We start from the raw sequence: 14,172 nt of genomic DNA, 5'->3' as shown, positions 1-14,172 counted from the left end.
TTCCCAAAAGAGGATTATTCTCTTAGAATGATCAATCTCTGAACTTAGTGCACTAAGACATAAATCTAAAAAAATCTCTACATTGAAATCTCTTGAGTTACAAAAAAAAAAAAAAAATTAATATAGGCCTAATGGTATTTTAGATGTTGAGAGTTTGGCAAGCAGAGGTTGATATGGTCACAGTTTAAAACAAACAATGCTAGGTTACTCTGGACTAAAATAAAAAGAAACAATTTTATATTGCATATTCTGAGGACTAAGTGAAGTAGAAGTGGCTAGAAAATTAAATCTATACATACAACAAGAATATTGAACATATATAAATACTAAATGCATCTTCACTGATATTTAAGGCATCTATATATTATTTGTATTTTTATTGTATGGGTTCCCTGAAGGACTATATATTAGATTTCTTTTGAACTTGGAAGGTCCACCTAAATTTTTGTTTTGATGGTTTATTGAGAAAACAAAGCGTTTGCCTCATTATACTCTGTACTGTGCAGAAAGTCTTACTTTGAAACATTAGCTGAGTTGGACTGGTGGGACTCGGTTTTATATCAGCTTTATTGTTATTGATTTGTAAGCATTTTGCTCCCAGACGCTTGACTGCAGATGGGATTCCTTAAATTCGTGGCAGGTATATTCCCTTACATGGAACTATTACAATTGGTTGATTCATTTGTCTACTGAGTAGATTATTTACCATTTTTGACTATTCAACAAAAGCTGCAATGAACTTATTTTGCAAGTCTTTATATGAGCATATGCTTTCATTTGGGTAAATACATGGAGTGGAATGACTAGATTATATGGTACATGTATATTTAACTTTTAAGGAAAGGATCAAGTATTTCCAAACTTCTAGAACTATTTTATACTCCCATCAGTGGTGTATGAGACTTTCAGTTCCTCCACATCTTTGTAACACTTAGTTTGGTCAACCTTTTACATTTGAGTTATTCAAGAAGTTATTTAGTGGTATCTCTTGTGATTTTAATTTGGATTCCTCTAAAGAATAATTATATTGATATCTTTTCATGTACTTATATCCCATTCCAAATCATCTTTGGAGAACTGTTCAAATATTTAGCTCATTTTTAAAATTTGATTGCTTGCTTTCCTATTGAATTTTGAGACTTTTCTCTATATATTCTTGATACAAGTCTTTTATTAGATAATGCTTTGCAAATATTACTCTATTTTTATGTTTTTTTTTCATTTTCCTAACAGTGTCTTATGAAGAGCAGAAATTTTAAATTTTGATAGAGTTCCATTTATTCATTTGTTGTTTTATTGGTTGAGCTTTTGGTTTCACATCTAAAAATCAATGCTCAATCCCAAATCACAAACTTTAAAAAAAACGTTGTTGCGGAACTTATATAGTTTTAGGTTTTATAGTAGATCCATGATCTCATTATGAATTGATTTTTGTATTTGAGGTATGAATCAAATTTCTTTTTTATACATGTATCTTTTTTCCAGTTTTGTTGATGTATAATTGATAAAGTCATATGTATTTAGGGTCTAGAATATAATGATATATGTATACATTGTGAAGTAATTACAGTAACAAAGCTCAAGCATATCTATCGACTCATAGTTACCATGATTTTGTGTGTGTGAGGTGAGAACACATGAGAACTACTTTCTTTCAAATTTCAACTATACAGTGCAATATTATTAACCTCTTATACCCTTTGACCAACATCTCCCATTTTCCCTTATCCCTTAGCCCTCTGTATCTGTCATTCTACTCTGTTACTATGTGTTTGACCTTTTTTTAGGTTTCACTTATAAGTGAGATCATGCATATTTGTCTTTCAGAGTCTTTCTTATTTCACTTAATGCAATGTCTCCTGGCCTTATCCATGTTGTTGCAAATGGCAGGATTTCCTTCTTTTTTAAGGCTGAATAATATTCCATTGTTTGTACACACACACAGACATCACATTTTCTCTATACATTCATCTATTGACCGACTCAGGATAATTTTCATATCTTGGCTATTATAAATAATGCTGCAATCTCTTGGATACGCCAATTTAATTTCTTTGGATATATACCTAGAAGTGGAATTACTTGATCATATGGTATTTCTGTTTTTAAATTTTTTAGGAACCTCCATACTATTTTCTACAATGGCTGTGTCAATTTATATACACACCAGTAGGTTCTTTTTTCTCCACATCCTTGCCAACATTTATCTTTTGACTGTTTGATAAAAGCCATTCTAACAGGTGACAGGTGGTATCTCATTGTAGTTTTTGATTCTCATTTCCCTGATGATTAGTGATGTTGAACATCTTTTCATATACCTGCTGACTATATGTATATTTTCTCTTGAGAAATGTTTATTCAGGTCCTTGACCTATTTTTCAATTGGCTTTTTTTTCCATTGAGTTGTGTAAGTTTTTTTATGTATTTTGAATATTAACTGTTTATCGAATACATGGGTTGCACACATTTTCTCTTATTCTGTGGGCTACCTTTTCATTTTGTTGATTGTTTCCTTTGCTATGCAATAAATTTTTAGTTTGCTGTAGTCCTACTTATTTAGTTTTGCTTTTGTCATCTGTGTCTTTGGCATCATATAAAAAAATCATTACTAAAACTAACGTCATGGAGAGTTTTTTTCTATGCATTTTTCTAGGAGTTTTATGGTTTCAGGTACATTTAAGTCTTTAATCCGTTATGAATTGATTTCCATGTAAGGTCTAAGAGAAGGGTCCAATTTAATGATTTTTTTTTTTTTTGGCATGTGAATATCCAGTTTTAAAAACATTATTTACTTAAGAGTCTATTATTTCCCCATTCTTAGCACCTTTGTTGAAAATTGGTTGACTGCATATGTATGGGTTTATTTCTGGGCTTTCCTATCTGTTCCATTGGCTTATGTGTCTAATTTTATACTGGTACCATATTGTTTGGATTACTATAGATTTGTAATAGTAATGAAATCACAAAGTGTGCTTACTCCAATTAATTCTGTTCAAGATTGCTTTAGCTATTCAGGATGTTTTATATTACTATGAATTTTGCAGTTTGCTTTTTCTATTTCTGCAAGAAATACTGTTGGAATTTTGATAGGGGTTCCATTGAATTTGTAGATTTTTTGGGTAGTTTGAACATTTTAATAATATTCTTTCTTTCAATCCATGAACATGAAATATTTTTCCACTTATTTGAGTTTTCACAAATTCTTTCATCAGTTGTTTTATACTTTTCAGTGAATAGATCTTTCATCTCCTTGGTTAATTATTTTCCTAAATATTTTGTTCTGTTTCATGCTATTGCAAATGCTGTTGTTTTTCTTGATTTCTTTCTTGGACAGTTTGTTGTTAATGTATAAAAATGCAACTGATTTTTGTATGTTCATTTTGCATCCTACAACTTTACTGAATTTGTTTGTTCTAATAGTTTTTGGGGTGGTCTTTAGGGTTTTCTATGTATGATTATGTTATCTGCAGAGACAATTTTACTTCTTCCTTTCCATTTTTTTTTTTTTTTGCAGATGTACATCCAATTATTACAGCACAATTTGAAAATACTGATTTTTTTCTCCACTGAATTGCTTATATACTTTTGTCAAAAAATCTGCTGTTTTAATACATGTGTCTTTTTCCCAACTTTGTATTTTGTTCCATTTACCTGTTTGTCTACCTTTATGCTAATACTAGACTGCTTTGGCTATTGCTGTTTTTTAATAAGATTTGACATCAGGTAATTGCTGATCTTTCAGCTTTTTCCCTTTACAAAGTGTTCTTGAATAGATATTCAAACTTTTTCGTATTCCAACACTTCACTCAGATTTTTCTTATATTAACATCTAAACATTTAACATACCAGGGTATGTTTATCAAAACAAACAAACAAAATAACATGGTACAATATCCTTAACAGACTTTAATAGCATTTTACCTTTTTTTTTTCTATGAAGGGCTTTTTACTGAGCCAGGATTCAATACAGTATACCATTTTGCATTTAGTCATTATGTTTAAATTTCTCCAATCTGTGAATATTCTATCTTTCCTTGATTTTTACTGACTTTGACACTTTTAAAGAGTGCTGTTAAAATATTTTGTCAAAGTTGGTCTTGTCTGGTGTTTTCCTATGAAAAGACTGGGTTCATGGACTTGGGGGAAGTGTATTTTACCTTTTACATATTGTTGGATTTGACTGGCTAAAATTTGGTTTACCTTTTTTATCTACATTTATAAGAAATATTGATGTATAGTTGCTTTTTGAAAAATCGGCTGGGTATGGTGACTCACCCCTGTAATCCCAGCACTTTGGAAGGCAGAGGTGGACGGATCACCTGAGGTCAGGCATTCGAGACCAGGCTGGCAAACATGGTGAAACGCTGTCTCTACTAAAAATACTAAAAACTAGCTGGGCGTGGTGGCAGTCTCCTGTAATCTCAGCTACTCAGGAAGCTGAGGCAGGAGAATCGCTTGAACTGGGAGGCGGAGGTTGCAGTGAGCCGAGATCGCGCTATTCCACTACAGCCTGGGTGAAAGAGTGAGACTCCGTCTCAAATATAAATAAATAAATAAATAAATAAATAAATAAATAAATAAATCAAATAAAAAATAAAAATAAAATAAAATAAAAATCTAGTAGTTTTTATTTTGGTTTTGGTATTAGAATAATGCTTGATTCATAGATGGAGTTGAAAATAAATCCTCCATTTTAATTTTCTGAAATAGTTTGTGTAGAATTGGCATTCTTTCTTTCTTAAAGACTTGGTATGATCATCAATGAAGTCATCAGACTCTGAAATTTTTTTATGGGAAGAGTTTAAACTCAAATTCAACCTATTTAATAGAGATATGAGATTTTAGGTTTTCTATTTGTTCTTGAGTGAGCTTTGGAAATTTGTGTATTTCAAGAAATACCTCTCTTTCATCCGAGTTGTCTCATTTATTGGCATGATAGTCTTCATTTTTTTGGTTATCATTTTTAATATCAGTAGTGTGTAGTGTCTGCAGTAACATCACCTCTCTTAATCCTGATATTTGTAATTGTGTCTTTTCTTTTTTTGAGATGGAGTCTCTCTCTGTCACCCAGGCTTGAGTGCAGTGGCTTGATCTTGGCTCACTGCTTCCTCCACCTCTCGGGTTCAAGCGATTCTCGTGCCTCAAGCACCCGAGTAGCTGGGATTAATGGCGTGTGCCACTACGCCTGGCTAATTTTTTGTTTTTAGTAGAGATGGGGTTTTGCCATGTTGACCAGACTGGTCTTGAACTCCTTATCTCAAGTGATCCTCTGGCCTGGGCCTTCCAAAATGTTGAGACTACAGGTGAAAGACACCATGCCCAGCTTTCTTTGAATTTAATCCTTTATCTGTATGACCAAATGTTTTCAATTTTATTTATTTTCTGAAAGAACCACCTATCAATATACTTGATTATCTAGTTTCTATCTCATTGGTTTCTCTAATCTCTACTATTCTCTTTCTTCTACTTAATTTTAGTTTAATGGGATCTTCTTCCTTTTTTTATTTCTTAAGGAGGAACCTAATGTCATTAATTTGAGAACTTCCTTCATTTTTGATACCATCATTTATTGCTACAGATAGCTCCCCTTCCTACATTCAGTTCAGCTTTAGGAACATCCCACACATTCTCAGTATATTGTATAAAATGTATATGTAGTATAAACATGAAACATATTCACATATATTTCTGGTATTAATTTATAATTTAATGGCATTGCCAAATCTGAGAACATACTATGCATTATTTGAACTCAATTAAATTTATTGACACTTGTTGTATGGTTTATAATATTTTGGTGAATATTTCATGTCCACTTAAAAGAACAATTTGGCATTGAATATTTTATGAATATCAGTTAGCTCAAGTTAGTTGATGGCATTTTTGAAATTTTATATACCCTTACTGATTTCCTGCTTGCTCCTATTTATTGATGAAAAAGAGTTATTGCAATTTCCAATGACAAGTTTTCTATTTATTAGGAATATATCTTGAAAAAGGAAGTAGGATGAAGTAGCAAGGAGCATCAGTGCATTAACAAAGAAGTAAAAAATACAAAAGAACTAGATATAGAAAACTGTGACCCTTCCTGGATTACTAGGCATTTATCCCCTCTCCACAAAACTTTCAAGTACTCTCTTATATTTGCAATAGGATGTCTGTGCTTTTATTGAATTTTTAGAGATAATTATATATGAAGTATCCATGATTATCATAAATCCTGTTAAATATCGGTATCGAAGAAAATTTGTGACCTATATGTATTTACTCAGCAAGCAATGACTTCATTTCCTGAATTTTAATATGTTATTCTCTTAAGTTTTCTATATTCTAAATTGGGGTTTTAATAATATAATATGCATGTAGAGGGAATTTAATTTCTGCCTTTTCAAAGGTTATGTCTCATTTTTTTATTTTTGTTTTATTTTATTTTCTTCTTTAATACATTGGCCAGATTTTCCTAAACAATGTTAAATGTAGTAGTGATAGTAAATATGCTCATCTTTTATCAACTTGTAGTGGGACTAGCTCACATTTAACTACCATGTGAATAGTTTGCTTTTGCTTTCATATGTTTGATATCATTAAGTAACTAGTTTTTCTTAGGAGCTTACAGAGTTTTATGAGAAATGGAGGTTGGATTTTATCAAATGAGTGTTTAAAACATCTATTAAGATTTATTTCTGAATTATGAAAATGACAAAATATAGTGCTTCCTAATAATTTAACATAATTGCTTTGTTTAAATAAGATCAACTTGGGTCACAATAGACTATTTAATTATACTGTTAAATTTAATGTTTTATTTTATTTGGGAATTTCTGCAAATGACTAAGTGAATTGCTCTATTCCTTTTAAACTTTGAACTATTTTTATCATGTTTTAATGTCTGAATGACATATAGCAGTTTCACAGAACAAATGGAGAATTTTTCTATATTTATGGTACTCTGAAAATGTTCATGTAACATTATAAATATCTATTTATTCAAAGTTTGAAGGAACTTGATTATAAAAATAATTTGGACTATTTCAGTTAATTCTTTCATAGGGGTATTTATTTTCTCCCATATTTATAGCCTCATTGAAGTTTCTCCCATTTTTTTAGTTATCTGTATGTAATATTTACATGCATCTAGCAAAACACTTTCTTTGAAATGAAAGTGTCATTTTGCTAAGTCTGAAACTGGGACACATTCAGAAATGTTATTTTTCTCTGGTTTCTGTCTCAAATAGACTCTTGTTAGTTTTATTTGTTTTGAATTTGATTATTCCTCTTTATATTATAGCAAGATTTAAACATTACATTCTTCACTACCGACCCCCACCTCACTCTCCAACTCTCTCGTTAAGTTTTCATCACATCTGAGTACCATATCTTGGTTTACTCCTTAATGTTTCACCTTTCAGTGCAATTTTGTTTCTGATGTGTCTTTTTAAATTAGCATCATTATAATTTTTTGCACTTTTTATTGAAGTAAAGGAACATACAAAAATACACATACTGTAAGTGTTAAAGCTCAATTATCACTAAGTGAATTCATCCATGCAATCTTCGTCCAGATCAAGAAACAGAACATTACCAGTATCCCAGAAGATCCTTCTGTGTGTTCTCTCCAACTCTCCACCTCCTCAAGTGTATTATTAGCCTGACTATAAAATTAGGAAGTATTTTTGTGTGTATGATTCTTTTTATTCAACATTTTGAGGCTGAACACCATGGCTCACACCTGTAATCCCAGTACTTTGGGAGGCCAAAGCGGGTAGATCACCTGAAGTCAGCAGTTCAAGACCAGCCCGACCAACATGGTGAAACCCTGTCTATACTAAAAACACAAAAATTAGCCAGGCATGGTGGTGCATGCCTGTAATCCCAGCTACTTGTGAGGCTGAGGCAGGAGAATTGCTTGAACCCAGGTGGCGGAGGTTGCAATGAGCCAAGATTGCACCATTGCACTCCAGTGTGGGCAAAAAGAGTGAAACTCCGTCTCAAAAAGGAGGAAAAAAAGAAAAGAAACATTTTGTAGTGGTATAGTGCTATATATTCTGTTAATTTTCATTGTTGTTTGGTATTTACTGAAGAACTATATTACGATTTATTTATATATTCTATTGATTGACAGTTGATTACAGTTTGGAATGTAAACTTTTTATAATGTAAAAAAAGTACTAATTTAGATCGGGCATGGTGGCTCACGCCTGTAATCCCAGCACTTTGGGAGGCCGAGGCGGGCAGATCATGAGGTCGGGAGCATCCTGGCTAACACGGTGAAACCCCTTCTCTACTAAAAATACAAAAAATTAGCGGGGCGTGGTGGCGGGGCCTGTGGTCCCAGCTACTCGGGAGGCTGAGGCAGGAGAATGGCGGGAACTGGGGAGGCGGAGCTTGCAGTGAGCCAAGATGGCGCCACTCACTCCAGCCTGGGCGAAAGAGCAAGACTCTGCCTCGAAAATGAAATAAAATAAAAAATACTGATTTAATGATACAACCCCAAAGGGGTTGTATCAACATTGCCACCAGCAGTGTCTGAGCATTTTATTTAATCTGTATACTCGCCAATTATTGCTTTTTTTAGTTTTATGTTAGTCACATTCTGATAATGTGTAGCAATATCTCCCTGTTTTTTAAATACGCACTTTACTGATTTTTTATTTTCATTTTTTGAGACAGTGTCTAATTCTGTCACCCAAGCTGGAGTGCAGTGGCATTATCATGGCTCACTGCAGCCTGGATTCCCTGGGCTCAGAGTAGCTGAGAGTACACGTGCGAATTAATACGCCCAGCCAATTTTTTATTTTTATTTTTTTAATTTTTTTTTTGGTAGAGACAGGATTTTGCCACATTGCCCAGGCTGGATTCCATTGATTTTAACGAAGCTGAGGTTTTTTTTCATATATGTGTTAGCCATTTGTATATCCTTGTTTGTGAAATGGTTGTTCATGTGTTTTGCCCATTATAATAGCATTGCCTTTTTTTCTTAGTAATATGCAGATTATCATGGTGATGAGTTTTTTTCATATATATATGTATTGTAAATTTTTTTACATTCTGTGATTTGCCTTTATTCTTCCCAATATGATGTCTTTTGGTTATTGGGAGTTCTTAAGTTTAACAACTCTTAATGGCTACAACTTTGTATGCTGTTTAAGAAATCTTTGCATGCTCCAAATCCATGAAGTTATTTCATTTTGCCATCTAGAAACTTGGTAGAATAGTCTGTAGTATATTGTAGTATGTGCATTTTCTCCCCTCATGCCAGATCCAACAAGCACGAGAAACCTCAGTGTTTGTTACTCACACAGGCATATGCAAAGCAAGGAAAATCTTTGAGTGAGCAGCAGTGGTGTCTCACCAGTGAGAGTTTGCTTTTATATGTCTCACAGGAAAGAAGGAGAAGAGAGAGAGTGAGGTCATGTTGGAAAGATACACAGAAGTTACTATAATTATACAGTCTAGATAAGATGTGCCTGTAATGGTGGCATTTTACAGAAAACAGTGAATTAAGATATGGAAGTGATCAAATCAAGAGGTCTTGGTGTCTAAATGGCTTGGGAGGGTGAAGTTGCCATGGATGATTTCAAAGAATCTGAATTAAATGACTAAGTGTTTGGAACTGAGACAGAAGATATAGAAAAATATTTCTCTGGAAAGAAAAATAACTGTATTAAATTTTTATTGCTTTGGGTTTGAATTGTTTTTGGAACTTTTGGATAAGGAAGCTTGATTATTTGGATATACTATCTGGAACCTCAAGAGATAAGCCAGAACTAAAAACAAAAAATTAAGAAGTTAATGTATGTAACTAATGTTGTTGGTACTTGGAAAATTCCACAAAGAATGATGGAAGGCTTGAAAAACAAGTGAATTATGATACTAATAAGATATATTTGAAAAATAAATGCAAAGAAAATGTAACTATGTGAAAAGTCACCTTGACATAAAGAAAAAACTTCTAGCAACAATAGAGTTGATAGCAAATTAACTGGATAAGTTGGCACATATGAGAAATAAATTTGTCCATCAGAAATTGGGTTGGTAAGTCATGGAAACATAGAAAGAGTCATGGAATGTCTCATTCTTCAAGGGCCTCAGGCCAGGGACTTAATTGATTGATTTCAGAAACTGTTGTGATCACTTTAGTCTTAGTTTTTTTTTTTTTTTTTTTTTTTTGTATCGTGTACCTTGATCAAAAACCTGAAGAACAAAGAAAGCTTGGACCCTGAAAAATAAAATTGTGTGGCATGACACCCTATGAATTGCCTTTAAGAAGTAGCATAAGTCTCCTTGTTGAGTGATAGATGCTTACATCACTTTTGGCCAGCTACAAGGTTCTCTCTTTTTAAGAAATTTCTATAGTTCATTTAAAAATCCTAAACATAACCGATGTGATTACTTAGGAATAAACTGAAAAGAGAAGAGACCTGGTAATATAACCCTTAGAATTATATTGGGATGAGAACAAAAGAAAAAAATTCAGTGGAGACCTGGAAAAAAATAAGAGGATAAGGGCAGAGAATCAGAGTGTGGAGAAATAATGGATAGCAATGAAACAGGAGTCTTAAAAGGGTATAGCCAAAAGTTTCAATGCTGCAGTGGTGACAAGAACTAAAAATATGCAATCGACTTTTGGAAGTAAACTAAAAGATGATAGTCATGGGTAACTGAATCTAAATTGAAAATAAACATTTGAAGCTTCCTTTTTATTTTTCTCTGAGTTTTTTTTTTTTACACAAAAAACTTACCACAGATTTCTATTTGCTTGTTTTATAAATGTAATAATTAAAAGAGCACCAGTGGTAACTACTGCATTTTATTGAGCACCTATAATATCTTGGCACTGTCAGAATATATATATATATGTTTATTTATTCTTTAGCCCAATAAGTTAAATATCATATTTGTCTATTTTACAGATGGTGAATTGGGGTTTTGAAAGTTTAATTCAAAAGATATGCATAGCGATACACTAAGTGGCTGCAATACACATTGTAGCTGGAATTTGACATAACACCTGTGCTCTAGTCACTACAAGAGAGTACTTAAGAAAATTAATATTTCTATCAGGACCTCTTCTGACCTCTCCTTACTATTTTGTTAACAGGCATTATTTACTCAGGAGAAAAAAGTATAGGAAACTAAAGAAAATACTGAAGATAATTTCAAATGGTGACAATCTTTTTCAATCTCGTCTGCACTTCAATTTTGGAATAGTCTATAATATTTGAGAATTAACAGAAATATTACAAGATATAAGCTAGCAACTGTTATGTAAAAGTATCCATTTTCCATGGATTCCAGCTAAAAGACTAACAGTTACTAAAACATCCCCACAAGCTAACTGCTTTTAAAAAGACCTCTACCACAACACAAGATGGTGCCATTAGCATATTATGGTCAACACTTTGTGCCATTAGACTATTTCTACCAACTGTCCTCAGCCAATTCATTAACACATCAACGTACAGGTGAAAAACTAAATCAATTCAATAACCAACCTGTAGCCAAAGTGCAATCCCATGGCAATCCCCTTGCAGAACTTCCACTGGGCTCCAAGAGGAAGGTCTGGAGATGCTCAGTATTACCATCTCCCAAATCTCAGAACAAAATTTCAAAGAGCTTCTGTGATAGGATTCTGAATTCACCATTGTCCCATGCCAAGCATCAGAACACACCTTCACTAGGCCTCCACTGGAGAAGTTCATTGTGGCCTGCTCAAAGAGCTCTGAACTCTCATTTGTTGCACTTCAAAGCTCAAACGACATCTTCATCTGACCTCAAAATGACGTCATCACAGGAGCTCAATCAAACAACCCTGAGTTCACAATTGCCCTTCTCTAAACCTCAGACAACATCTCCAAGCCTAGATGTTTGCTGCGATCACCTTCATTGAAGTCTTCTCATCAAAGGGTCTCAAGTTCATCATTATTTCACCTCCAAAATCAAGAAATACCTTCCATAAACATCATTTCGACATCATCTTCCTTAAGACCCAAACGAAAAGCCCTTAGCTCGACATTACTTCAATCCAAACCTCAGAAAACATCCTCATTGGACTGCCTTTGGACATCTTTATTGCAGCACAATCAAAGATCTTTGAGTTCACCATCACTCAACACAAAACTTCAAACAAGTGACTTATTTTGGACATCACCTTCTTTCAAACCCAATCAAATGGCTCTTACCTCTCCATCACTTGACTCTAGATTTCAGAAAATACCTATATTGAACTCTAACCCCAACGTTGCAAACTTACCATTGTCCCATTCAAAAGCAAGACAATCAGCATCATCATATTTTGTCCACCCATCTGAGATTTTACCATTGTTTCTGCTCAATTTTCAGCCAATGTTTATGCTTGATTGTAACTTCCAGACTCCCAGTTCACCCGTCTGTCACTCCAAGTTTCAGAATACCACTTCACCAAATGACAAACACAGAGTCACACATCTGCCATCACCCCATCCAAAAACAAATGTCTCAGGTCAATTATTATCAAGCTCCAAACACTGCACCAGGAACACAGCTGCTTCAACATTAGGTTTCAGACTCCAGAGTAAAAGCACCTTTGAGATTTCTCCAAAGACAGAATCAAATAAAGAAATTCCATGGACTTTAAAGTATAGTCAGCCCTGCATTGTTAAAGGTGGAACCGTCCCTGATGATGTTGTAAATAAAATCGTCAATTCTATCTCAAAGACCAGAATACAGAGGGATCTCTGTAGGCAGATTTTGTTTCGAAGGATGAGGGGAAGGCCAAATCCTCATCCTGGTCCTCGCCTGTCATCAAATTATGTGGTTTGCTTAGCTTGTGCTTCCTGCATAAAATCTCCATGTAACCATTTTAGAGGAAAGAAAAATCCTCGTTGTGCAACACTTTCTGTCATACCAACACCTGAGGCCAATTCTGAGGGCAAAATAGAAGTGAAATTAGTTCTTGTCCTTTCTCTACCAGAGACTTTCTCATCTTGTCTCCCATTCCCTGTGAAAGAAAACCAGCCTAATGAAGCCCCTGAAGACAACCTTGAAGGAGTAGAGAAGACACCACAGTTTTTCCAACCATCTGAACGGGATATCCAGGGACTTAATATGAAGCAAAAATGGTGGACGGTAGCCCCTGAAAACAAAGTTATAGGCCAACAGCCCCAGGCTATTGACTGGCTGTTTTATGTCAAAAAAAAAAATTCTCAGCCACAATCCCTGCTCCCACCCTCCTCCTCCTCCACTTCCTCTTCCTCCACCACCTCCTCCTCCTACTCTGTTGCCTCTGCCTCCTCCTCTTCATCTTCTTCCTCCTCTTCCATCTCACCCTCTTCTCCCCCTCCTTCCAAAGAGTGTATCACCCTCACTCTCTCACGCCGTGTATTCCCTAAGGTACGTAGTTACCATCGGTTGCCTGCAGGGGTCTCCTGGCTTGAGTTTATATGTAGTAAAGATTACCAGCTGCATCCCAGAAAACCAAGTCGAAGCCAGTCATCATCTCTCAAAACAAAGCCTGTGAGGAACAACAATACAGTAAAATGGAGAAAGAGAGCAAATACACTGTTCAAATTTTTCCGGACGAAATGAGAAATTGTGATTAAATTAACTTTTAGTCTGTTTGAAGGCATTGATCTCTTAGTTCTTTGAGACTAGTGTTTGAGTTCCAGGGAACTATTATCCCAAGGTCTATTTTCTAGTTAAATAATAGACTATGATCTTCTAGAAGCCCAAAACTGAATCCCATGTTTTTGACTGAATGTCTGGCTTATAGTAGCCACTTTGTAATTATTGTTGAATTTAATATAGTTGGCCATAGACCAGAAATACTTCATCTGTCTTAAATGTATCTAGCTCATTAATATTCTCTTTCCTCAGAAGCCAATCTATGCTAATCTGTTTCCCTATGTTTAATGAAAAATCAGATCATGTTCAATGGGTAAGAAAATCTATAAAGAGAAATCCTTTCAATTATGTGTTTGTAGGGAAAATTCTTCTATGTCAATATCCTGCACTCTGAAGTCAATGATTTATTCAACTTTAGTTAATAAATATGAAGAATAACTACTGTTACAAATAATCCTACTCAATGCTGACTGTGTTGATATTTTAATTATGGGCTCTTAAGTCACCTGTTCATCATGGCTATCTATACAAACAAAACGAGTTAATAAAAAATGTTTTTGTTCCACTGGG

At 34.1% G+C, this 14,172-nt stretch overlaps 1 protein-coding gene across 1 annotated transcript in view; it reads left to right on the top strand.

Annotated features, from left to right (window-relative positions):
- Positions 1–13,877, top strand: part of CSNKA2IP (casein kinase 2 subunit alpha' interacting protein) — a 128,891-nt gene extending 115,014 nt beyond the window's left edge. The window contains 2 exon segments of the mRNA XM_050778992.1: positions 11,102–11,870; positions 11,873–13,877. Coding sequence (XP_050634949.1) covers positions 11,372–11,870; positions 11,873–13,566 — 2,193 coding nt within the window. The 5' untranslated portion in view covers positions 11,102–11,371 and the 3' untranslated portion in view covers positions 13,567–13,877.
- The last annotated feature ends 295 nt before the right edge of the window (positions 13,878–14,172 follow it).

The sequence above is a fragment of the Macaca thibetana genome, chromosome 2, assembly GCF_024542745.1.
Source record: "Macaca thibetana thibetana isolate TM-01 chromosome 2, ASM2454274v1, whole genome shotgun sequence".
NCBI lineage: Eukaryota > Metazoa > Chordata > Mammalia > Primates > Cercopithecidae > Macaca > Macaca thibetana.
This window is presented reverse-complemented; position numbering and strand designations above follow the sequence as displayed.